The 26,117-nt window shown below is 49.6% G+C and overlaps 1 protein-coding gene across 1 annotated transcript; it reads left to right on the top strand.

The window, feature by feature from the left end:
* The first annotated feature begins 704 nt into the window (after positions 1-704).
* SLC9A6 (solute carrier family 9 member A6) lies at positions 705-24,258 on the top strand. The gene is made up of 16 exons (XM_059483064.1): positions 705-981; positions 7,034-7,233; positions 7,576-7,653; positions 8,297-8,373; positions 9,297-9,409; positions 10,974-11,079; positions 13,865-14,006; positions 14,235-14,340; positions 14,567-14,655; positions 14,874-14,987; positions 16,565-16,676; positions 17,581-17,734; positions 18,249-18,279; positions 19,426-19,505; positions 20,168-20,273; positions 20,940-24,258. Exons 1-16 carry the CDS (start codon positions 720-722, stop codon positions 21,213-21,215), a joined length of 2,046 nt encoding a protein of 681 aa, XP_059339047.1. The 5' UTR covers positions 705-719; the 3' UTR covers positions 21,216-24,258.
* Positions 24,259-26,117: the final 1,859 nt, after the last annotated feature.

Genomic DNA, 26,117 nt, shown 5'->3' with positions numbered 1-26,117 from the left:
ACGGGGTGAAGGGATGCACACAACACGTGCTGGAGGGACGGCCCTGGCCGAGCCAGGCTTGGGGCAAAGCGAGGAAACACCATGGTCCCATACGGCCAAGCATCCTGGGTCTTCCATGCCCCCAAGGCACAAAGGCAATTCTTTGAGGAAATTTCCTACAAGTCACCTTTAAGTTGATCACTGGCATTCATTGCAACCCTTGACCCACCGGCTCCATGCATCCTCCCACTATTTCTTGGTAAAAATGCTGGGAAGTTTACCCTGACCCCCCTTCGTGGCCGACGGCGGCTCTTGGCACCAAACACGCCTGGGCACGGTGTGAAGGCATGGAAGGGACACCCATGTCCCCATGAGCCGGGGCGTGTCCTGCAGGACATCCCTCCCGCGCACAAACAACACCCTGCCACAGATCTATTTGGGGATTTCTCTTTCCTCTTGCAAACCCCTTTGAGCTCTGATCGCCTTCCCCCTTCTCGCATCCCGTTCCCTGGGGCTCGTCCCAGTGCTCACGGTAGCCCCCGGCCCGCCTTCCCCTCCCGAACCCCGCCTCAGGAGCTCCCAGCGCCGCCCTCGCCCCCTCCCCGCTGTTCCCGCCGCCCCTCTCCCGCTCCGTCGCTGCCGGCCCGTCCCTATCCGGGCTCCCGGCGCTGCTCCCGCCCCCGGCGCCTGCGCCCAGAGCCGCTTCCTGGTGGCGGCGGGGCCGGGCCGGTGCCGGGGCGATGGCGGGGCCGGGGCCGGTGCTGGCGGCGGCCGCGGGGCTGTGGGCGCGGGGGGCGGCGGGCGCCGAGGTGGCGGCGGCGCGTCCCGGGGCGCTGGAGGAGGAGATCGTGTCCGAGAAGGCGGCGGAGGAGAGTCACCGCCAGGACAGCGCCAACCTGCTGGTTTTCATCCTGCTGCTCACCCTCACCATCCTCACCATCTGGCTCTTCAAGCACCGCCGCGCTCGCTTCCTCCACGAGACCGGGCTGGCCATGATCTACGGTGAGCGATGCCCTCCTCACGCGTGCAGCCCGCGCTCCCTTCCCGGGACACCGGGCGGAGCTGCCCCGAGCGCCGGGAGCGCATCCCGGAGCTGGCTATGGGGCTGGCTATGGGACTGGGCTGGCTATGGGACTGGCTATGGGGCTGGCTATGGGACTGGGCTGGCTATGGGGCTGGCTATGGGACTGGGCTGGCTATGGGGCTGGCTATGGGACTGGGCTGGCTATGGGGCTGGCTGCGGGGCTGGGCTGGCTGCGGGGCTGGCTATGGGGCTGGGCTGGCTATGGGGCTGGGCTGGCTGCGGGGCTGGCTGCGGGGCTGGGCTGGCTATGGGGCTGGCTGCGGGGCCGGCAAGCCCCGAGTGGGACCAGCACAGCATCGTTCTCCCGGTCGGTGGGATCCCTCCCGTTCTCCCCTGGTGGCTCCCCCAGGGCTGGTTTGGGGCTGTGTGGGAACACGACACATCCTCTGTGTGTGCAGCGGTGTCACCGGCACAGCCCCGTGCTGCTGAGCCTTATCTGGGTGGTGCTGGAGGGAGGGTTGGTTGTTTTCCAAACCCGAGATATGGAGGGCTCTCGAAGGCTGAGTTACTCCCAAATCTCTGGCAGTGAGGAGCTGGTTGGGTTTTTCCAGACAGCCTCAGAGGGTGAAGCTGGCAGGGTCATGGGCTCCCACGTCACCAAGCACTGGCAGGTCACACTCACCTGCCCCAGGGTTGAGAGTGGGGACTTGGGGCAGCACACAGCAGCTGTTGTTTCACTGGTCAGGAGCCTTGCATCCCGGGATGGTTGAGGCTCTGAGAAACCTGGTCCAGTGGAAGGTGTCCCTGCCAACAGGGGTTTGGAGCTGGATGATCATCAAGGTCCCCTTGTGACCCAAACCATTCTGTGAAACCACGTGCTGTGTTTCCAACATGTGTTTAGAGCATCCAGATTTCCAGAAGCTGCCCAAGAAGAGTGGAGAGGCCATTTGGGGGATTCTCCCATGTTTGCCACGCTCAGGGGCTTGCAGAGCCAGCAGCCTTCTGTCCTGCTGCCTGGGGACCTGTGTGCACAACCTTTAGAGTTCCTCCTCCTGCTATGACAGGACCTCTTGGAGAGGACCCCATGTGTATCCCACTGGAAGCAGAGCAAGGCTGGGGGTCAGTGCAGTGGGGCTGTAGACATTTGGGTTTTAATGTGATTTCCTAATGTGACATGGCCTTGTGAAGTGGCCTGAACCAGGGTATGACAGGACCATGCATGGCTCTCCCTGGATTATCTGGCATGACTTTGAATCAACCAAAGCAGGACTGGGAGGTGTGCTGGGGAATGATTAATGTGGCCGTGGGTCTGTATCTAGGGATGATTTGTTGAATTTAGGGTTGAGAAGGCATCTCCTGCTGCGTGCTGTAGTTAGTGTCTGTCCTCTGTGTGGCCCTTGCTGCCTGGGGGTGATGTGTGACCCCACAGAGCCAGACATAGCTGAATCTCCCACCCAGCAGAAAGCTTTGATCCAGAGGCTGTGACTTGACCTGTTTGGGCCACTGGCTTTTGTGATCCCAAGTTTCAGTTAATTGGAAGTGTCCTTCCAAATGAAGGGGTGGAGGCCCTTGTATCATTGCACAGGCATGGAATGCTGCCCTGCTTTTCCAGGGACACAAAATCCTGCCCTGCTTTTCCAGGGACACAAAATACTGCTCGGCTTTTCCAGGGACACAAAATACTGCTTGGCTTTTCCAGGGGCAGAGAATACTGCTCTGCATTTTCACATTCCTTCCAGCCACTGCTCAGGGGGGTTCAGGTGTTTCTGGCCTCCTGCCCAGGGTGGGGATGGTCACCTCCTGGGACAGGAGCTGTGCTGTGGGAGGACATGATTCCAGCATGGAAGGTCTTCTCCCTCCTGCTGCCCCAGAGCTTTCACTTTCTATTCCTTTCATGCTTTCGCACTTGCCCTTTATCTTGTTCTTTTTCTCCTGGGCATTTCTCCCTCTTGATTATCCTCCCTGACGTACCTGAGTGCTCACTTTATTCTCAGAGCACAACCTGGGTTCAGTCTCCTGCTGATCCATAAAATGCACCTTTTCTGTCTGCTCTTTTGCAGACTGTGCTTAGGGAACTGCTGGTGAAATCAGTAATGTCACCTGTCTGATCATGCGGAAAATCCCAAGTTTTCCTCAGCGTCAAGGCTTTTGGCATTGCTTCTCAGGTAGTGGCAGGTGTCATAGGAAAAGGGGTGTAATTTCCAAGGAGTGGTGACATGCTGTTGTTTTACTGTGACAACTTGAAATCTGCAGGGAATAAGGGAGGTATCCCTGTCCCTGGCTCCCTGTGATGCTTTTAGCCCCAAGGAAGTTCACTGAAAATGTGCAAAACAGACCCTGAAATCTGAACAAGAGGAGCAATTTGCAAAAGCTTGTCTTTTTCTGTTTAAAAAAACTCAATAAGTCAAAACTTGTGCATATATCTCTTTTGGCAAAACACATCAGTTTCTTTGCTGTCTTTGTTTTTACTGGAAGTTGTAAGCTCTTGCTCCGGGTGGATTTCTGTCATGCACATCACACTGTCAGCTCAGAGCTGATATTCAGGAGCTGGACACCAACTGGAATAATTTCAGTTATAGACAATAGGTGCTTAGTAGCCCTTAAGCTTCATTTCAGTGTTTAAAATAAGGTTCCCACATCTGAGGTGCCCAGCATTTAGGATGATTAATTGAACAATTTTGTTTCAGTTCTTCTCAGAGTCTGATGGTGGATGTGCAGGAGCTTCTCTAAAAGTTTAGTTTCCTTGTGCTTGTTCCCACTTGACCTGTGAATTGTGTGTGTCTAAACTGCTTGCTGTCAGGATGTCTTCTGCTGTTACATTTTTCTTCCCTTTTGGTGTCCAGATTAATGCTCCCCTGGGGATCCTGTCTGCTTCCATTGTTGTTAAGTGCTGGGGTTGGTAATATATTAGTCTTCATTTAAAACATTACCTCGGAAATATTCAACAGCACCTTAAAAAAAAAAAACCCCATGGGCTTTTGTTCTTTTTAATGAAGTCGGGAGAAATGCAATGAAAATAATCTCTTGCACTTTGCATAAAAGAACTCAATTAATTTGCCGGCTTTGCCTTCAGCTTCTCAACTCCTTGCAGCTTTCAGCTGGCAGCTTCCTCAGTGCTGTGTTCCCTGTGCTCAGCTCAGCTCCCTCCCAGGGCTCAGTTTTGTGAAGCTCCTGGCAGCAGGAGCCTGTCGATGCTGGCTCACAGGTTGCTGCTGGGGCAGCCCTGAGAGTGCCAGGAGAGTCTGAACCATTTCCTGAGAGCCTCTCAGAACCAGGAGCACCCACAGGGTCCCCTGGGCTTGCTCCAGGTGTCCTGAGCTCAGGACTGGGCTGGTGCCTGGAAAACCAGGTCAGGTTTGTGCCAGGTGCCTCCCGTGAGCATCGTTGGGTAGGGAGGGTTGGTCAGAGCCACCATGGGGCAGGAGGGGCTGCTGGTGGGGCCATTTGATGTGGGTGGGATAATTGGTGAGCAGCGGGATGCTTTCCCTGCAGGTAACTCTGCCAGTGTCTCTGTGGCAGGGTCACACTCAGTGCCCAGGAGCAATTTGTGCATTTGCATATTTGCAGGTGGGTTCTGTCCCCAGTGGCAGCCTCCCAGGCAGCCTGTTCCTGAGCAAAACAAAAAGTATGATCTGGGCACTCCCAAACAGGGGTCTTTGGCAGATGTTGTAGGTTTATCTGTCACTTTTCCCTTATCCCATTCCTGGCCAGAGGGGGAATTTGGCCCTGTCTGGAGCTTGGCTGGCACACGGGGCCAGGAGCAGGTGCCTGGATAAGGAGATGGCAGAGGAGCAGGGGTGCTATCAGATGTAGCACTGCTTTGGGACAGGGATTAAGGGTGGAGGGGCAGTGACTCAGGATCCCTTCTGAATTCACAGCAGGGACTCCTGTCTGTCCCTCCTTCCTCTGTGAGGTCTCTCCTCTCACAGTGTTTAGCCTGGGTGTTAAATGGTTACTGGGTGGGTTTCCTTCCATCTGAGCAAGGGCAGGCAGCTGCCGGTTTCTGATTTCTGCATGAACCTCTGAAATAGTTTTTCTTTTAAGAAAAAAACTTTTTAAAAGTCTCTCCAGGCAGTTCTCAAGGGCTGCAAAGTATGGTGCACCTTAATAGCCATAAGCAGATGTAAATAACCCTTTGAAACTCCTTTTGACCCAGTGAAGGGTTTTGGTTGTTTCCCCTGGTATCTCTAGGATTGTCAGCTGCTGGGTGAAAGGAAAATGGGGTGTTCTGTCCCACTGCTGTGGTGCCTTGCAGCCACTGCCACATGCTCCTGTGAATACATGCTGTGGCATCATGATGTGCTGACACACTTGCTTTCATCCTATACTTTTATTTCTGGAGCACTGGAAGATCACAGGAGCAGGGACTGACAGAAAAGTAATCTAAAGAATTGCTTTTGGTGTCCCCTGTAAGTGATGGTGGTGTAAAAGAGCCCTCAGCTGCTCTGCACAGTGTGATGGGCCCTGACCTCTCCTTGCTGGAGCTGGCAGTGCCCAGAGGGAGCTGTTCTGTGGCCCTTGGGGTGATAAGGGGAGGATAAAGTCCAGAGTGGTGAGCACTTGGTTGATAGTGCATGGCTTAAAAGCATCTGTAGCCTTTCAGCTCACCTGTGCTGCAAAGTGCTGTATTAGACCAGGGTTTGGGTCTGCCCAGTCCCTGAGCTGAGCTGTTCTAGGTCAGCAGTGGTGACTGTGTGCAGCCACTCCTCTGCCTGTGCTCATGGCCTGGGTGTGTGCTCTGGTGGCCCTGCTGTGTGTGGCACCCCTGAGATGGGAGGTGGGAGCTTTTCTTTTCACCATCAGGAAAAATGGCAAATCTTATCCTGGAAAAGCTGTGGCCAAGGGAGGAGGAGTCCAAAAGTGTGTGGCTGATCAGGAGCTGGCTGCAGGAGGTGCTGAACGAGCTGTGGCCCCACAGTGTTCTGCCAGGCTCTGCCCTGAGAGTGGTGGCACAGGAAGAGTTGGGTGTTCCTGCCAGGGTTGTGCCCTGCCTGTAGGAGAGCAGAGCAAGGCTTTAATTAAGGCAGCAATCAGGAGCAGGAGTGTCCTGGGAGGCAAATGGAGAAGCCTTCAGAGCGCTGCGGTCTGGGTTCAGTTCCCACGTGGCTGAAAGCTTTTCATAAATGTGTGGTTCAGGGATGGGGTTGGGATCCAGGATTTCTGTGGCAGCTTGGGGCCGCCTCAGTCAAGGAGTTTCCAAACCCTTTTGTGCTGAAGGCTACATGGAAAGGTGTCTTGTGGGACACCCCTCTTCCCCAGCCTGCAGATGTCGAAACACTCTGCCAGCAGAGCACTCAACGCACTTGAATCTGGATTCGAGACCTCAGACAACAAAAGAAAAGTGCTTTATAAATTGCTGACTTGCAAATTAACCCCAAAATTCCCCTCCTTAGCTGACCTGGAGGCAGACTTGCCTCATGGGGCTGCCCTGGGGCTGCTGTTTGTGGTGCAAAGCTGAAGTTTGCAGGGGCAAGGAGTAGATCTAGGTGGTCAGCCTGGATTGGGAAACAAGTTTATATGTTTATATTTCAAAATGTGGTTTTATAAAAACAGGGAGGGCTGGGATGAGGCTGCATGGTGCTGCAGCCTCAGAGTGATCAGGGTGGTTGCTGGGTGTCATCTTTAATCCCTGCCAAAATGAAGAGTTTAATGGATCAATGTCAGGTTTCAAGGTGTGCAGGAGGCACAGTTTGGGCACATGTGAGCAGCGCCTGGCCCAGCAGTGTGAGCTGCTTACCTTAAAAAACCCATTGTGCCCTCGATGTTGGCTGCCCTGGAGTGAGGGTCTGACTGATTTCTGAGTGGTTCAAATCCTTCAGGACTTGTCCATGTCTGTGTTAGGAACTCTCCATGAGCACGGAGTGTTTGCCTGGCTCACAGGGACAAGAATGATTCAGTTCAGTTATTGGGCTGTGGTTGTGCTCAGCAGCTGAGCAGGGGCCAGGATCCTGGTGCTGCATCCATGCTCAGAGAGGGATCATCACTCTGGGGTGTGCTGTGGTTTGTCTCACAGAGCTGTGTCCCTCCCAGGTGTCCTGGTCGGCGTGGTCCTGCGCTACGGCATCCACGTCCCCAGCGACGTCAACAACGTCACCCTGAGCTGCCAGGTGCAGAGCAGCCCTGCCACGCTGCTGGTCAACGTCAGTGGCAAGTTCTATGAGTACACCCTGAAGGGGGAGATCAGTGCCCAGGAGCTCAACAATGTCCAGGATAACGAGATGCTGAGGAAGGTAAGGGAGGAGTGACTGGGGAGGTGAGCGATGCTTCTCACGCCCTCCATGGGGATGGGTCCTCCATGTGCTACATTAAATGGTTTTATTTTGGTTTTTTAACTTGTGATTGTGATGAGCAGTAATTTATGTGTTGAGCACAATGTAATGAAACTCTAGTTTTAGCTTATCTTCATTTAAGCTCTGGGATTTGTCTTCAGAAGATCCCAGACCCAACAGGTTTCACATGGTGGGAGTACAGGGCTTCCTCCATATATTACTTTCTTGTATTTTGTCTTGCAAAATTTTAACAAATCATTCTACTGTTGGTTGTTTTTTTTTTTTTTTTTTCTTTCTTAACAGGTGACTTTTGATCCTGAAGTATTCTTCAACATTTTGCTTCCCCCCATTATATTTTATGCAGGCTACAGCTTGAAAAGGGTACGTGCCTTTACAGTGCTGATGTTTTTAGTTCCTCTGCCTCCAGAGAATTTTTAATACTTGTGAATGCTTTAATGCTTGCTCAGCAGGCTGAGGCTGTGGGGGTGGCTATGGTTTCACCCAGCAAATGTGGGATTGTGGGAAGCAGAGCTGAGAGTGCCCCTGTCATTCTTGTCTGCCCCTCTGCCCTGGGAAGGGTCAGTGACTTCAGCTCTTCCCAGCAGGGGTTTTTGGGGTCAGCCAGGCCATTTCAGCCATCCCAGCTTTCCAAGCACATGGGACTGTGGGAAGGTTTTAGAAAGCAGCAGCTCTCTGAAATGCTGACTTGGAAGGAGAGGGGAATGATGCAGTTTAGCTTGCGGGAGAAGGAAGGAGGAATGCTGCTGGGTTAGGAAATCAGTTCCCAGGGCTTGGAATGGCACCTTATTAAACACCCAGCTATGAGAACATGGCACATTCATGTTTATTAATGCTGCATTAACTCCTGGTCTGGCACTGGGCTGTGCTGGGCACCCTGTGCCTGTCCAGCTCATAGTGTCTGAGCTGGGTCCAAGTTGCTGTGGACACTGTGGGTGCTTGTGCAGGCTTGAAACAAATTGTTAGCAAAATATAATTCAGTTTTTGATTTTTTTTCTCCTGCTAGAGGCACTTCTTCAGAAACTTGGGATCCATCCTGGCATATGCTTTCCTTGGCACTGCCATTTCCTGCCTGGTGATTGGGTGAGTAGATGGAGCTGGTCTGGTTCTTCCACAGGGGTTTCAGCTGTGCTTGGGAGAAGTGCTCTAAGCCTGGAGCTGAAGCTGCTAATCCCAGCCCTGAAAGGTCACACAGGCTCTGCTACTGCTGCTCAGCAGCAGCAAATAATACTATTTACTGTGCAAACTTCTGCTGCGTGGGCAGGGTGGTTGCTGTCTAATTGTGAAGTGCTCTCTCAGCATCTGAACATCCCATGAGAACATTTGTTCATGGCAAGGAAAGTTTCACACTTCAGAGAAAATTGATAAATTTGATAAATCAGCAACTTCAAATTATTGGAAGCATAAGGCCTCCTAAACTTCAAGCACAAGAGTAGAGGGCAGGATTATAGAGGTGGGTGTCTAGTGAGCACAGATGTGTTTCAAATTGTTTATCCCTCAGTGCAGAGGCTGCTGGATGGTTCCCACTCTGGACGGTAGCACACAGGCTGACACAGGGTGTTCTCCACTGGAGTCCAGTGGATTCAAGCAAACTCAGCATCTGCATTATCTGCTCCTCACTGAAAGTTTTGGGCATTTCAGAGTCAGTCCAAAGTGACTTCACTGACCTGTGTTTATGTGCAGCACTGCAAAGTTATCTTGTGACCCCATAAGCATGGCTGCTGCTTTTCTTTAGGCATGTTGTGCTCCTGGAGGAGTTCTGGTCCCAGTTCCCTCCTGGCACCACATTTGTGCTCCTGTTCAGAGGGTGCTTTGGTGTGTGTGGTCCAGCATTCACCCCCAAGGTCACTGCCCTGGGGTTTCACCAGGCTTTGTGCATCCCATGCAGTTCTTTGGTGTTCTGGCATTTGGATGGCTTTAATCTGGTGAATGCAGGGAAAGCAAGGCCAGGTGAATGTTGTTTTAGTGCCCTGCAGAGATGTGTAACTGCCTCTTGTGCTCCCCAGCTCCGTGGTGTACGGCTGCGTGGCGCTGATGAAAGTCACCGGGCAGCTCGGGGGAGATTTCTACTTCACTGACTGCCTCCTGTTTGGGGCCATCGTGTCAGCCACTGACCCAGGTGGGTTACAGGCTTTCCCTACATTTTGGGCTGGTTTGACTTGTGGGGCAGCAGGGAAGAAAGTCTGAAACACCTGTGAGTTCCCTCATTCTGAATTTTGGAACTTAATTTATTTGTGACATTCTTAGAGGTCAGATTTGTCTCTGTGCTTTTTAATTTTCTTCAGTTATGTACAATACAGTTTCCAAACCTCTGCTTTCCTGAATCCTTATTTGTAGTAAAGTCCTAGGCAACCTCTCTGTTGACTTTGCTGGGGTTTGTCATTGTGTCTCTGCCACCCTGTGCCAGCAGCTGTTGCAGAACAAGATGTGTAATGTGAGGAAGGTTCAGTTGATAGTTTTAGTTAGTTTAGCTATTTTCTTTTGCTTCCAGTTTGGTTGGATTTTGACAGGGGCTAATCTAATTGAAATTAGATTAATGAGACACCTTAATGAGCAGTACTGAGGAGTAGTGACACCTTGGTTTACTCATGCACTTTATAAATCAAAACTGTGAAAAACATGCCTTGTCCAAATAATTGAAGTTAGTTCGTGGTAGCTGTTATGTGGTAGCTGTTCACTTGCATGCTCTCATTTAATGCAAAAACACAGGGCCAGAAAAATGGCTCTTTGCTCCTGCCCTTTGCTGAGCAGGGCTGCAAATCTTCTAATGCTGAGAAATGCTGCAGATGAGCTGTCGGTGTCATGTCCCTTCTTTGGGCTTAAAATAGGAGCAAGAAGATTTCACAGGTAGAAATGGAGCATTTCCCTGTACATAAATGGGTTAAACTCCCCTCAGTGTGCCCTGAGTGCTGTTTGAAAAGACTCACAGAAGTTGTTTGGAATTGGCTCAGCCCTCAGCCTGAACTGTGCCCGATGCACCATCCTGCTTGCTTTGGATGTTGTGATGTTTCTGTGAGGCTGACATGCAAAACCTGCTGCTTTCCATTATCTTCTTGGAGTTGCTGGATCACAGAAGAGCTTGAGGGAGCTCTGATCTCTGCCATGTGGTCCTAAATCACAGAAACCCCCACATGGGGTTTGAGCTGATGCCTGGCTGTTTCCAGTCAGATCTGAAACGTTGTGTATCTGTGCTGGCACTTAGAATGTGTTGAATCCAAGGATTTCTCTGAGAGTATCAGGAATGGAAAGGACAAGCAGTCATCATCCTGGACAAGCCTGATCCTTCTGGCCTTCTGCAGGTGCAGGAGGGCTCTCCCTGGTGCTCTGAGCTGAGAGCATCCCTGCAGCTGGGTGGCTCATGCCAGCCTGGTACTGTGGCCCAGCCCATGAGCTCAGACCCTGGGAAGCTCAGAGCAGAGTTTGTTTGTGTCTGCTTGCAAAAGATTCAATAGGCCAAGATGTGTTTTAGTGAAAGGAGGAGGGAAATGATGAATCAAATCCAAATCTGAAAGAGCAGAAGGAAGACTATCCAAGAGAGCACGAGGGGCAGCTGGCAGCATCGCAGCAGTGGCACAGATGTGCAGGAAGGCAGCTTTCTAAAAGGGACATTTAGTCTTTGATTACATCAAGATAACAGCACCTTTTTGAATGTCTCTCTATTTTTCTATTTTTCTATTTGTCAGTGACTGTCCTTGCCATATTCCACGAGCTGCAGGTGGATGTGGAGCTCTATGCCCTTCTCTTTGGTGAAAGTGTCCTCAACGATGCCGTTGCCATCGTGCTGTCTTCGTAAGTGTCCCCTGCTTTTATGTACAATTGTTACCTGTGTTACATGTCAGCAGCTGGGGGGAGCCTCTTGGCCTTGCCCCTGTAAAATAGGAACAATGGGTGTTTGCAAGAGCATCTAAGTGTCCCAAAAAGCTGTGGTGACATCCTGATGCATGTCCTCATTGCTTACGACTGCTTGGGATTCCACATTGCCCTTACAACTTCCCCCTGCGTGATGGATGGATTTGTTTTGCTTTTGTGGGAAGTTTTTATATCCCTCTGAAACAGGAAAAGCACCAAGTCTCCTTTTCAGCCACAAGATCCCACTGAAACCCTTTGCTGATGGCTTTGCTCCTGCCTGCATTGCTTCCCACCTGCAAACCCCTCTTTTGTTTGGGTGGAAATAGTTGGTGAAGCAGCTGTTTCCTTTCTCTCCCCACTTTGAGGAGTTAATGTTCTTACAGCTGGAGTTAATGCCCTTGCCTGAACACATGGGAAACTTGCTGCCTTTTTAAGGAATGTTTTATATTCTTTAATATTTTATGTCCTTTGCATGCAGGACATATTTTATCTGCATTTTCACTGTGTTGTCATCACTGCAATTTGTTCAGTAATATATAATACCTGCAATGGTGACAGCTTAACATATAGCTGAGACTAATGGAGAAAATATTTCTGGAATACTTGTCACTCCAGTGTGCTGCTTGTGTGGGTTTCACTGGAGGCAGCAGTAACACACTGAGCTGTGTGTTGTATTTACTGAATCGAGTGTTTCTGTTGGGGTTTCTGGAACTCTTTGTGTTGCTCACTCTGGCTTTTCTGCGGGATGTGTCACTGCTGGTGTGAGAGCAAACGCTGCACAGCCAGACTGGGTTTCAGAAGTGGTCATGAGAGAGGAGGGGATGGGTTCTTTCAGCCTGTGCTGGCAAAAAGAACTCATTATCTTCCCTATGGCAGGTTCTGGGTGGGAGTGGGTGGATTCAGCTTCAGAGGAATGGAATTCCTGGTGGATCTCGGCAGGGATTTGCCTCTTGCTCTGCTACAGTGCCAGCTCTGGAGCTGTTGCTCTGATTTCCTGCTTTCCTCTCTCCATGAGCTGAGCTCAGGCCACCCCCTCCCCAAAACAGGATAATTTGCACCAAGGCAGCAGCTCTGGGTTCACTCAGCAGTTATTTTATTTTGCCCCAGCACTGCAGGCAGGGAATGATGGGGAGCCGGGCTCTTCAGAGGCTTGTGCCCAGTCTGGGTGCCCCAAGGCTCCTCTCCTGCTTTGAGCCCTGGGCAAATGTTTGTTCTGTGCTTAAGGAGCAGGATCTGTGCCTTTCTGTTCCTGTCTTGCCCTGGTGTGGCTTGGCAGCAGGAGCTTGTTGCAGGATGAAGAGGAATTGAACCCAGAACTGAAAGCTGGTGGGCAGTGAGGTGCCAGAGCTGCAGTTTGGGAGCAGAAGGGTAAATGCAGCTGCAGGATCCCAACCTGCTTCTTCCAAAGGGAGGATTTGCAGGGATTAAACACCACAGGAAGCCCCATGGGCAGCAAAAGGGGAAATAAAGGGCAGCTGGAAATAGTGTCTTATTGGCAATGCAAAAACAAAACCAGAAGGAGAACTGTAAGAGGTTAAAATGCAAAACCACAAAACCAACATTCAAGGAGTTGGTTATGGAGTGGAAGTGAAACCAGTCTGGATTAAAAAAAAAAAAAAACAAACCTGAAAACCCAGAATAAAAACATGTTGGTGAATGAGGAGTATAAGATGGAATTGATGAAAATTAAAGCACAGAGAAATCTGCAGCTTGCAGTGTAAAAGGCAATGCAGAAAAATGAGCTCTATTAAAAGCAGGAAAGTTTAACAAATTACCTGTGTTGGAAAGGGGAGGTTTGTAATTTCTGTTGCAGAAAAATGTTGGTGTAGAGTTAGGGGAGAAAGCTGTAAGATGTGTGTGCAGGGCAGTGAGTGTCTGTTCTCAGCAGTTTTAACAGCAAACGTTTAAAGTTCACATCCAGGAGTTTTACCAGAGTGAGCCCAGGGATTGCTAACTAGGAAGTTAATGTTTCCAAGAAGTTTACAGCAAGGAAAGTGATGTAAGGAGATGATAAATGGGATTTAGGAGCTGGATTAGGGTCCCCCTGTATCTCAGCCTTTCCAGGTAGAACAGTGACTAATGCAAGGCTCAGCTCATCAGGAGTTAGGAAGGAGCAGACTGAGAGCACTGCAGGCCTGTTTGCCATCTCACCACAAAGGTCTGTTGAGGTCTGGTGGATGCAGGGAATGGTGCTGCTGCTGTGCATGGCACTGTCTGCCTTGGCTGCCCTGTGGTATTGCACTTTGGAGCTCAGAGCAGTGCAGACTAAATGCAGAGCATGTTAAATGTGGCAGAACAGGAGCAGTTACAGCTCTCCAGGGATGTTCACAGCAGCTGCCTTGCTGGAGAAATGGAGATTTCCCACTTGAATGCTTCGGGGTCCCACAGCACCTGGCATTAGAGAGAGCTGGTGCCAAACCCCCAGATACCACCATAAACACCACATGTCACACAGGGCATGGGCTTTGGTCCCCTGCTCTCCAATGTCCAGAATAACTGCACATCCAGCCTGGGGGGTGGCTGATCCCAAACTCCCCAGGACAGGGAGGGAGTGCAGCCCCTGCACGCTGTGATCCCAGGGATTGCAGGGTGTTGTGCCTCCCTGGCTGCTCAGGCTCGGTGTTTGCAGCAGCTGTAGCACTTTGCAAGGCTTGGTGTAGCACTGTGAGGTGCCTCTCCCTCCAGACTGAGCAGATTTGTTCTTGTGCTTTCCCTCCTCCTGCAGCTCAATAGTTGCCTATCAGCCAGCGGGTGACAACAGCCACACATTTGATGTCACGGCCATGTTCAAGTCCATCGGGATCTTCCTGGGGATATTCAGTGGATCTTTTGCAATGGGAGCAGCTACTGGAGTTGTGACAGCTTTAATATCCTTTTCACTGTTTGGTTTTTTTCCCAAGTGTTTGCATAACAGCTTATTTATTTTTTGCTGCACTGCACTTCACCCAGATGTTTAATTTGTTTTCCCTAAATTAATGAAGGACAGTGCCATAACCTTTTTAGGGGCAGACTGTGTAGCTGTGATGCACAATTGGAATTTGATATGCTCATAGCCTGCATAATGTCTCTCCAAATTGTCCTTAACCATCTGCAACGTCACCAAGTTCACCAAACTTCGGGAGTTCCCCTTGCTGGAGACTGGCTTGTTCTTCCTCATGTCCTGGAGCACGTTCCTGCTGGCTGAGGCGTGTGGCTTTACAGGCAAGCTCCAGCACAGCCCTGCCCCTGCCATGGACATCTGCAGGCATGATGGGGCCACTGAGTTCTGCTTCCCTCAGTATTGATTGCAGCCAGGGCTCTCCCTCTGCCTGCAGGAGTTCAGTGATTCTGGGTTCTGGGGTTCCTGCATTCAGTTCCCTCCAGGCCTGGGGTGCAGCTCAGCTCCCTTTTCCTGACCAGGACTCTAATGTGATGCTCTGCTCCCCAGGTGTGGTGGCTGTGCTCTTCTGTGGGATCACACAGGCCCATTATACCTATAACAACTTATCTACAGAGTCACAACACAGAACTAAGCAGGTGAGAACTCCTCAGACCCCTTCAGCCTCTCTGAATTTCAAATTCAGGTTTTTTTTCCTTCCCTCTAGCCAGAATTAGGTGCATCTGTCTTCTTACATCTGCATTTCACTAGGGTTGCTTCTGCAGAAGCATTTATTGCATGATGGATGGGCTAACATGCTTTTCTTGTTAAATCTATATTATGTCTAACTCACTTTTAATTTGTTTTTCTCTTCCAGTTGTTTGAGCTTCTGAATTTCTTGGCAGAAAACTTCATCTTCTCCTACATGGGACTTGCACTGTTCACCTTCCAGAACCATGTCTTCAACCCTACCTTTGTGGTGGGAGCCTTTGTATCCTTTGGAGCCCAATTTATAAGACAGAAAGAAAGGGAGAGGTGCCTCATTCCCAATTTCTGTTTTTCTTTCAAATGAGTGGGTTTGGTTTTTTTTTCAGTCAGTCTAGCTTTATTTTTAAAAGGGGATTTCTGCCATGTAGTGGTGCCTTTGCTGGTTATTTTAAGAGGATGGAAATTCTTTTTCCAGCTTTTCTGTTGGTTTTTTTTTCCCCCTGTCTTCTCTCCTCTTGTGGGCATCGGAATCAGCTGCTGCAGGGACTCATCATTCAGTGTGACTGTGATGCCAGTGCCAGGCTTTGTCATGTGCCACCAGGAGGGGCTTTGCCAAGGGGGGGCTGCCTGGTTTAGCCATTTATTTCCTCTTTTCTCTGCTAGTGCACTTGGTTAACCCTGAAAAAAAGCCTTTTTTTGGTCAAACAGCACAGTTACAGCCACAGTGGATGCCTCTGAATGATGTCATGAGAAAGGATTTCCTGTTCTGCAGGCTGATGCTAATGGGAACAAGGGCCCTGGTATGTCTCAGAAAAACAAGAATTTTGAAGGAATTTTTTTTTTCACACCACAGGGAAGCCAGTTAGATGTGCAGAATTATTTTCACTCTTTGTCAGCACTGATGCAAGTTTATACTGGTAAACAAAACATTTTTGCCAGTGCTGGTCCATGGGTTTTCAGCAGGCTCAGCTGAATTTCCCTGCTCAGCTTTTATGGGGTTGCAGTGGGGCAGAAGGGGTGGAGAGCAGAGAAATGCCATTTGGGCTGTTAGATTGAAATTTTGTGCTGTGCCTCTTCAGTAGGAACTGGCTAACTCGCTGATGAAATAGCTCATTCATGAGAGAGATCATGAAATACGTCTCTTATGCAAATTGTGGTGTTCAGGAAAGAACATAAAAGCTAGAAGCATTTTCCATATTATTCAAGGCTGTGCTGAATACTGGCTCCAAGATTATTTTTGCCATCTGGGTGCTGGTATTAAAAGATACAGCTTCAAAGATAAAAAGCATTATGAAGGGGCTGGTGATTCTTGTATCTCACAGGCTATGAAAACAGAAAGAGTATTAGATTTTTTTTTTTTCCTTCTCAACTGCTGCTGCTTTCATTTTGCTGAATAATCTTTGGGAATGAGACTTGGCTTAAAGCTTCAGACCCAGCTGTGAAGTGTGGCATTCTGGGGAATGTCAGAGGGGTTGTCATAGCTGTGATAACTTGAGCCTCACAGAAGACAAATAATTCTTGGGGTGCAAAATGGACCTGGCAGCAGAGAGCACACTGTGGGGAATGGTGTTTTTTCTCTCCTCTCACTTGTCTAACATGTCCTTTCATCATTACCTGTGTTTATTTGTGCTTGTCTCTGTGTGATATTCTGGATTGCAGTGTGTGCTGTGTTTCAGTGAGGCAGTAGCCTGCTCTTCCCACAATGCTGTAACACTCAGGCTGGATTGTTTTCTTTGCAGCCACAGCACCAGTGTTTGTGCAGCTCCCAGCTCCCTTTGGGCATAGAGACTGGCTCTGTGTGCAGGTGGGATGTGATGGGAGACACAGGAAGAGCAATTTCCTTAACATGTGCAAATACAGCTTGCTATCTTCCTAGGAAGAGCTGCCAATATTTACCCATTGTCATTTTTACTGAATTTGGGGAGAAGAAATAAGATTGGAACGAATTTGCAGCACATGATGATGTTTGCTGGTACGTTACCGCATCCTTCCTCTTGACCATGTCAGGGTGGGAGCATGAGGGAAATCAGGTATTGGGGCTGATGGATGAGCTAATTCCCAAGAGTATTTTGCTTTCCCAGCCTGCTGTTAGATAATGAAGGGGTTTGTGGTGTATTCATGGTGGTTCCTTATGGTGAGAAGCTGGAAATATTCCTTATTCAACTCTAAATCTCTTATGGGCAATGTCTGGGGAGGGGAGCCTGGGCAGGAAGGGACTCAGTGGTCTGAGATGTAGGAATGAGTTCTGTTACTATGGGACACGAAATAACACAATGTGAGCATGCAGCTCTCTCAAGGTAAAAAGAGAGTTTTAATTTCTGACTCCAACATTTATAGATTTCTAAAAGTGACAGTGGATTGGAGGGTGACAGAGCCACCTCTCCAATGACACTGGACAAACGAACAGTCCATCAAATCTCTCCTGCTCCATAAAAGAATGCAAAACATTCAGTTATTTACATAAAGTGTGTAAGAAAGTTTGTTACAAAAATGTAAACATCAGAAGTTTCATCATGTTGAGATATTTGATGGTGCTGGGAGGTCGATTAGGGCATCGTTGATGATTTTCAGGATTTGGTGGTTTTTATGAAGGTTGAGGGCCATTGGTTGTTTCTGTATGTGGATATGAGGATGATTCTTTTTTAGAAAAACTTAAAAAATCAGGGTGACAGAGCTCCTCCTGTCCTGCTTCAAGCACCTGGCACGGAGCAGGAGGAGGGTTTGCCTTTCTGGGCTCGGAAAGAGGGGTGACGAAACCATCACTGTGGTGATGTCCCAGCATGAGGGGACAGCAGGATGCAAACCCCAGGTGGGGAGCTGGCCCTGGGGGCCATGGGGAGCTGTGCTGACCCAGCTGTGTGCTTCCCCTCCCTCAGGGCTCCGTGGGGCCATGGCCTTTGCGCTGGCCATCCGCGACACGGCCACCTACGCGCGGCAGATGATGTTCAGCACCACCCTGCTCATCGTCTTCTTCACCGTCTGGGTGTTCGGCGGGGGCACCACGGCCATGCTGTCCTGCCTCAACATCCGGTCAGTGTGGGCTGCCCTGGCTCTGCACAACCTGCTCCCTGCTCAGGCTGCTGGGCTTGCAGAGAGCAGAGGCACATCCTGCGTTGTCCTTCCCCTGATCCCTGCCCTGGTGTGCTGTGGGACTGTGTGCTTGTTCTCCCTGGCATGGTGTGTGACTCTGTGCTTGTTGGTGTGTGACTGTGCGTGTTCTCCCTGGCATGGTGTGTGACTCTGTGCCTGTTCTCCCGGGTGTGTCTCTGTGCCTGTTCTCCCTGGCCTGGTGTGTGACTCTGTGCTTGTTCTCCCTGATGTGTGACTGTGCTTGTTCTCCCTGGCCTGGTGTGTGACTCTGTGCCTGTTCTCCCTGGCCTGGTGTGTGACTCCGCTTGTTCTCCCTGGCCTGGTGTGTGACTGTGCTTGTTGGTGTGTGACTCTGTGCTTGTTCTCCCTGGTGTGTCTCTGTGCCTGTTCTCCCTGGTGTGCTGTGTGACTGTGCTTGTTGGTGTGTGACTCTGTGCCTGTTCTCTCCTCGCAGGGTCGGTGTGGACGCGGATCAGGAGAACGTGGTGAGTGTGCTCTGCTGGGGTCACATCCTGACCCTGTGAATGCCTTGTCTGTGCTCTGCTTCCTTCCAGCTGCAGGAGGTTTTAGCTCCCCCTGTGAAAGAGTTTGCAGTCACAGCTTTTCTGTGCTCTCTGGTTCTCATGAGCCTTGTTTTGACTCAGCTGGAAAGAAGGGCACAGAAGCAATGCTGGCCTGTTAAGTCAGTTCTCGTTGCTGCTCCAATAGATTCGGTCTCTCCCTTGCTGGGTTTGAAATAAATTTCAAAGTGAGCATGACATGGAGGCTCTGCCTCATCCCAGTGTCCAGGAACCATTTACTGACTCATTTTTTGTAGCATCTGCCCACCTTTTACCCATGGGTACCCTCAGCCCCTGCTTACTACCCCTTTTCCTGTGGGTAGTTCTGTGGCAGCCCCAGAACCACTGACCACACTGAGATCAATGCTGGCGCCCCACAGCCCTGGGAGTTTTTCTCCCTGGTGGTTCCAGCTGTCTCATTCATGTGTCTGCAGCTGGCTGTGCTGTGGCTGTGGCTCTCCTTGGTTTCAGTGTGGATTCTGCACCTTGCAGATTCATTTTATTCAGAGCCATTTATTGGGCTGTTCACCTCCTGGAGAGAAAGCATCAAATGTGACAGGCAGCCCAGGGCCATAAATCTGTAAGCCAGATTTCTGTGAAATATGTAATTGTAATTCACAGTCCCCTCCAAACAGTTTTATATTTTTTTTCTCTGACTAAAAGGAAGCCTGGAGTTCCCATAACATACAATTATTTGCATGCAGCAGCGTCAGGCGAGATCTGATGGAGGTTGGATCTGTCAGTCACTATTAAATGTGATGTCTGGGTGCAGCTGCTGGCTCTGAGGCACTTTAAACCTTGGGGCCAGACACTGGAAGGCTCTAGCAGCAAAATGGTCACTCTGTGCTTTGTTACCACCTCCCTGAGGCAGTTGAATGCTGCTAAATGCAGCCTGTTGTGGTGTGAGCATCCTTACACACCAAGCCAAAGGCTTCTTCTGAAGAGGCAATGGGGAAGTCTGTGTCTCTTTGTGTCCCCTGGGGATAATCCAGTGTCCCATGGGTTCTCCTGGCCCTGATCCAGCTCGTGGCATGTTTTTCTGCCCCTGTTTACTGTTTTTCTCTCCCACAGGGTGTCCCAGAGAGCGAGAGGAGGAGCACGAAGGCTGAGAGCGCTTGGCTGTTCCGCATGTGGTACAACTTTGACCACAAGTATCCTTGGGCAGCATTGGAATGTGCTGTCAGATCCCACTCCAGACACCTCTCCCTGGGACCATGAGCTCCTCCCTGTGCTGACTCAGATCCCACTCCAGACACCTCTCCCTGGGACCAGGAGTTCCTCCCAGCTTAGCAGGGAGCCAGTGTTTGCTTTCCCCTGACATTGCTGTGTTTGGGTTTGCACCTACTCGTGTCTGGGGCTGCAAGAAATAACAATTTCCACCCTCTGTCAGTGAGAAGGCAGCAGCAGTTCTGTTCAAAGCTGGGCTCTCCAAGATTGGCATCCTGGGGTCCTTAATCCCAGGGGCAGGTGGGCAGGAAGGGATGGGGTTTTCATACTTGCAGTTCCCCTTGGTAGATCCATGCCTGTCCTCCCTTCCAGACGCTGTGCTGTGCGTTAGTGGAGGAGTGATGTGAGGCTGAGGGGCACAGGATGGTGGGACAAGCAGTGCTGTTGAGCATCTTACCAGGACTGTGTCCTGCTGTCTTTGGTTGCATTCTCTTGGCACACCAGTACAACTTCTGTGCTTCCACACATTTGTGTTTCTTTTCTTTCTGTGATTTCCTCACAATGCCAAGTCCTTCAGTGCTGCCCTCCCAGCCCTTTACTCACCAACACAGCCCCGCTCCTCTTTTTTCCTTAACCATCTCTGTAGCTACCTAAAGCCTCTCCTGACACACAGTGGTCCCCCTCTGACCACCACTCTCCCAGGGTGCTGTGGCCCTGTTGCCCGGTGCCTGACGAGCCCACAGGCGTATGAGGTGAGTCCTTGAGTAGTCCTCTTGTAGCCACAATATTTTCTGAAAAATCCCTTTGCTAGGATATTTCCTCCTGAGAAGTCGAGAGGCCTCAGGAACAGAATGTAAACAACAATTATCTGCTGGTGTGGAATGCACCAGGTGCATCTGTGATTGGTCTCGTGTGGTTGTTTTTAATTAATGGCCAATCACAGTCCGGCTGTCTCGGACACTCTGGTCAGTCACAAGATTTTATTATCATTCCATTCCTTTCTATTCCTTTCAAACCTTCTGATGAAATCCTTTCTTCTATTCTTTTAGTATAGTTTTAATATAATATATATATTAATTTATCAGCAAACCTAAAGTTTAGTTGTAAAAGCAAATATTTTATTATCATTCCATATATTATTTATATTATATTATCATTCCATTCCTTTTCTTTCCTTGCTAGCCTTCTGACAAAATCTTTTCTTCTTTTAGTATAGTTTTAATATATAATTTTCTTTTAATATAATATATATCATAAAATAACAAATAAGCCTTCTGAAATATGGAGTCAGATTCTCATCTCTTCCCATGTCGGGGCTGCCTGCAAAATTCTACAGCCTCTCAGCTCCTCAGGAGCAAAGATCCTAACGAAAGGATTTTTCATAAAACACATCTGTGACCCTCCTTTTTTTCCCCCAGAACCAGGAGCAGCTGAAGGACGATGACTCCGACCTCATCCTCAACGACGGCGACATCAGCCTGACCTACGGCGACTCCGCGGTCAACGCCGACTCGGTGCCGTCCAGCGGCGCCTCCCGGCGCTTCGTGGGCAACAGCTCTGAGGACGCCCTGGACAGGGAGCTGGCCTTTGGGGACCACGAGCTGGTGATCCGGGGGACACGCCTGGTGCTGCCCATGGACGATTCGGAGCCGCCCTCAAACGTCCTGGACAGCGCCAGGCACGGTCCGGCCTAAGGTCGCTCGGTTTCATTGACAGTAATATCTGCATATATGATCAAGAAGTATGTACTACCTAAAGTCTAATGCATGTCTCAAAATGTCTAAGCTGTATAAATATTATTTATATGGTGTCAAAAGAATATAAATATTCTCTGCCAAGCACTTGTAAAGGACAAGCTGCAAATTTAAGTTAAAAACTGTGTTGACTGCACTATGTAGGGTGGAACTGTTTTAGCGTCAGAGTCTTTTGCACACAGTGAGCTTCGTTAATGTGCGGTTTGATGAAGGGTTTAGTTCCCAGCGGGTGAGTAAAGGAGCTGTGACTCCCTGTTCATCCTTTGAACCTGGGAGGGGAGGGTAGGGAGTTGCTGGTGAGCAGTGGAAATTGCTTTCTAGTCTGATGAGGATTGTTGAGTTTCTTTTGGTCTCTGATCTTTGGATAGTCACATTTGAAGTATCAGCAAAAAATCTGCTCACAGACCCTCTCGCCAGGCAGTGGATGGTGATAAACTTGTTTCACTGTGGGAACCTGGAGACTTTCTGCTTCTTAGTGACCCTCTGCCCAAGCCCTGCTCTAATGGGCTCATGGCAGACCCCGGCCAAAGCTGGCAGCAAGGGCTGCTGGTGTGTGGCTGCAGGGATGGGAGCAGGAGAGAGGGATGGTTGGTGTCTGTAGTTGTGTTCAGGAGAAGGAGGCGATCCCACAGAAACTACACCAGGCGTGCACAGATTTTAGGTCTCAGTCCATCTTTCAGCTGTGGCTCAAGCAGCTTTCTCGAACCAGCCATCAAAATCCTCTTTTGGCAACTAAATTTCACCTTTGGGAGCGGCCGTGTGGCTGCGCGGGCGAGTCCCCGTCCTGCGGTCACAGATGTAGCCAAGGTGTGCAGAGCTGCACGTGGGGCTGTGGAGCAGCACAGCCCACCTCAGACTCCAGCTTTAAGGCTGCAGATCCACACGGTACCTGCGGAGCTCTCCAGAGGCATCCAGCTGGTACTGAAGGGGAGCCGTCCGTCCGTCTGTCCGTCCGTCCTCCCGCAGAGTCAGAAACCATTGCACTTTTTTTGGTAACTCCTTAGCATGCTGTGTGTCTGCAGTCCCCACCCGACTTTTCTCGCGTCTCTTATCATTTAATGACAAATGTTTGTGAGTTGATTTTTGGTTTTAATTTACGGTTTTTTATTTTTCAAGGAAGAGCACAGAACAATTTGCGATTTCACACTAGTGTTAAAGGATTTTTTCTGTAGTTATGGGAGTGGCTAAAGGTGCAGTCAAACTGCTAACCCTGGCATCTTTTTTATCCTGGAAAGGGGGAATCATGGAAATTTACTGTATGTAATTTTATTGTCTATTTTATCTACAGTTTTTCTATACGAACCTTTCAGGGTTACTGGTGCACTACAGGTCCATTCTGGAGTTAACCCTCTCCAGAGGGCTTAAACAGAGGTATTTAAAATGAAACGACATGAAAGAGAGCCAGGTTAGTCGAGCACTCCCTGCTCCATTAGCTGTCTTTGGAACAAAGTCTGCATCTCTCAGGATCTGACCCTGAGACCTCAGAGCACTGTCCCCACAGCCGTTTTCCCCAGCACCACCTGAGAGTTGGAGGAGACAGAAAATCCTGAAGTTTCAAGTGTATATTATAGTTGAGAAAATAAATCTACACTATTTGTTTGTTTTTTTTTTTCATTTTCTCAGGTCTAAGTAACATTGCCTTAAATTTATGGATGTGAAACTATAATTATTTTGGCAGTTTATCCCCAAGAAAAGGCTTTCTTTTTCTTTCTGAACAAAATGTGTAAGTGTTGCCATAGGACTTCCCTAGAAGGGAGGTAATGCTCTGTTTATATTTGGATATATTTGGGGCATCTTCCTTGCACCTGTAAATGGCATCCCGCTGTTAACAAAGCTGTTGGATTAGCACTGGCCTTTGTTTCCTACTATGCAGGAATTCCATAAAATGAGTGTGCATTTTATATGATGTCTGTAACTTAACTTCATGTGTTTAAAAAAACAAAAAAAAAGGAGAAAAAAAAAAGTAGAAACCTGTTGATTTTAGGTTTACTGCATCACTTCTACATCCTGTTTTTTGTTTGTTCTGCCTTTTTGAAGAGGTATGATAAATAACTACCTCTTGTTTTTTCCTGTATAGCCTGACTATGAATTCAATTTACAGAGTTGGAGGTGCAGGACAGTTCTGCTGCCCCGGGGCTCCCTCCCAGGCATTCCCAGCTGAGGTGCAAATTTGCTGCGAGGTGGCCACAAGCTGAAGTTTTCTCATGGCTGTGGCAGCATTCCTCTCTTCCTCTGACCCTTTGACTTCAGTAATTTATCCACTCACTGTGAACTTGAGATCACATTACCCAGAAGCCTCAAATTTTTAACACCAATAATAGTTCAGTTACATGAAAAGAAAAAAGTTAACCAATGGTGATTTTATGGATTACATTATGATCCATAGATAATATAATCAGGGCTGTTTTGAATAGCCTTAGTCAATGAATGAATTTAGGCTTAAATTGAGTGATTTCATAAATGAATGGGATTCATCCTCAGCTGATTATTTCCTGTGCTGGGCTGCAGCAGAGCACACAGGAATGCCTGGTGTGCAGAGGCAGAGCCCTGATGCTTTGTGCTGCAGATGGAGCTGAGGGTACCTTGGAAAATCAGGGCCTGAGACCTTTGCCAAATAGATAAGACAGCCCTGAGGAGGCACTTCACAGCCCCCACGAGGATTTAGAGAAGGTGCCCTTCTTCTGTAAATTGAATTTCCATGGTTTTTGCACATGAAAAAGCATTGTAGGTAAAGTTATGATTTGTACTGGTACTGTCAGTTTGTGTGGTAATGGCATTAACCCCGTAGCTGTGGTGTTTGTGCAGCTGATCTGTGATAGCTGATGATCACTATTGGACCTTCTGTTTACACTGACTAAATCCTTTACTATTGCGTTGTACTGTGAAAGAAGGATTATGGGCCTATAAAAGATGATTATTTTTTTTTTGGAATTGTGTGTACTGTTTCATTAATTCACACGGAAATAAATCTGTAGCAAAGTGACCGTGTGCCACTTGACCTTCTGAGAGCAGTTTGTTCATGGCCTTGGCAGCAGCCAGGGGTGCTGCACCCCGAGGACTGCAGGGTGCACCCTGAGCCTCCAGCCCAGCTCCTGGGACCCTCCTGCAGGAGCAGGGCTGGGGAGCAGAGCCATGCTGGTGCCAAAAGCTCCTCCAGGAGCAGCACATCCAGCTGGGATTGTGCTGCTCACTCCCATCCCTGGGGCAGGGAATGGCACAGAGGCATCATCATGGGATGATGGCAAAATCAGGATCCCTGAGCTTTCCCGGGCTTTTATATCCCTGGGACTGTTGAATTTGCACTTGGGCTCCTGGCTGGTGGTTCTGCCCTCTGACTCCCACCTGCACCATTTGGCAAGTTGTTCAAATGCTTTACAACCCTTCAGCATGGAGGGCACCTCAGAAATTTCAGGAATCTCTTTCTGAAGGCTTTGGTTTGCAAAGGACAACTTTAATCCCTTGGATGGTGTAAAACCACATTGTCACAGCTCTGCCTGTACACCTATTTACCAGGCAGAGACACTGATAATTATTTACCACACTTTGTGCTGCTTTCCAGAGGGACTTTGTGTGGGGTGCTGGATCCTGAGCTGTCCTGCTGGGCTGTACCAAAACTGAGCCTGCTGCTCCCAAAAGCTGAGTGAGAGAGGAATGCCTAGCATGGCCTGTGCTGCTGGATGTCACAGCAATGGGACAGGAGACAAAGGTGTTACAGGATACAAAGGTGTTATATTATTTTCTTGCTATGAACTGGTGCTAATTCTGTTGTGCAGTCCCACCTCAGCATCCTGACTGCTGGAATAAACACCATAATCCCACTGGATACGTGCTGTCCAGCCCAGCTGGGGCTGGGCTCGGGCATGTAACTGAAGCAAACAAGGACATAATTTAGCAGTTGAACAAATGCCTTTTGGCAGCCCTTCACCTTCCCAAACCCTCCCAAGAAGTGCAGCAGACCCCTTCAAACGTTTCCTTGAAACAAGGTGTGATTCAGGCCCCTCACCATTGGTGAGTGGCCCCCCCAGCACCCAAAGTGTAGCTGGGATCCCCTGGGCTGTGTCCAGCCCCTCCAAGCCGGGCAGCTGCGGCTGGGCACCCCTGGATGGGCTCCCTGTGCCAGGAGCTGCCATCTCATCTCAGCCATGCTCACATGTTTGGGATAGGTGCTGCTCAGGGGCACAGCAAGCAGGGACAAGGCAGTTCCTGCATGGTCTGGGATGGGGACATTCCCTGCGGGCAGGTGCACAGAGCTGTCATTGCTGATCAGTCCCTGTTTATCAGTTCTGTTCAGTTTGAGCTGATGAGGGGCAGCTTTCAGTCAGTGCCATCTGTCCATCTTCATGTGGGGATCAGTAAAGAGCTGGGAAATGGGCCAGCATTGGGTATCTACAGCCTCAAAAAAATCACAGGGCTGTGTTTAGAGCAATCCTGTATTGCTGTGCTCAAAGCCACCAACAGTTCTGCACCCTTGGCTCTCCATTTCCACATCATGCTGGGGCAGCATTTATATGAGGTAAAATTTTAAAAAAGCAAGGCTTTGATTTTTCCTTATCTCATCATGGCCTTTAAGGAGCTCTGGTCCTCTAGATGGCAATATTGGAAAGGACAGCAATTGTCCATCCCCACGGTGTCCCTGCAGATGGGGGCCACCAGGGCCCAGCCCAGCCAGCTCCAGGGACCCTCCCATGCCCTGTGGGCTCAGCACCATCCAGCTGAGTCCTTATCAGCACAAAGGAGAGGAATCCTGCTGCAGCACCGACTGCTCTGACACCCTGAGCCCCTGGCAGGAGCCACCACCCTCTCAAACCCTGGAGTGTGGAGGTGCTCACAGACATCTCCCCT

Source organism: Ammospiza nelsoni, chromosome 15 (genome assembly GCF_027579445.1).
Source record: "Ammospiza nelsoni isolate bAmmNel1 chromosome 15, bAmmNel1.pri, whole genome shotgun sequence".
NCBI classification, from domain to species: domain Eukaryota; kingdom Metazoa; phylum Chordata; class Aves; order Passeriformes; family Passerellidae; genus Ammospiza; species Ammospiza nelsoni.
Note: the sequence above shows the minus strand (reverse complement) of the source record. Positions and strands in the feature narration are given on the sequence as shown.

Coding starts and splice junctions, on each gene's coding strand:
- SLC9A6 (XM_059483064.1), top strand. CDS start 720: ATGGCGGGGCCGGGGCCGGTGCTGGCGGCGGCCGCGGGGCTGTGGGCG. Junction 17,735..18,248: donor CTGTCCTGCCTCAACATCCG/GTCAGTGTGGGC, acceptor CTCTCCTCGCAG/GGTCGGTGTGGACGCGGATC. Junction 19,506..20,167: donor TGGTACAACTTTGACCACAA/GTATCCTTGGGC, acceptor CCATCTCTGTAG/CTACCTAAAGCCTCTCCTGA.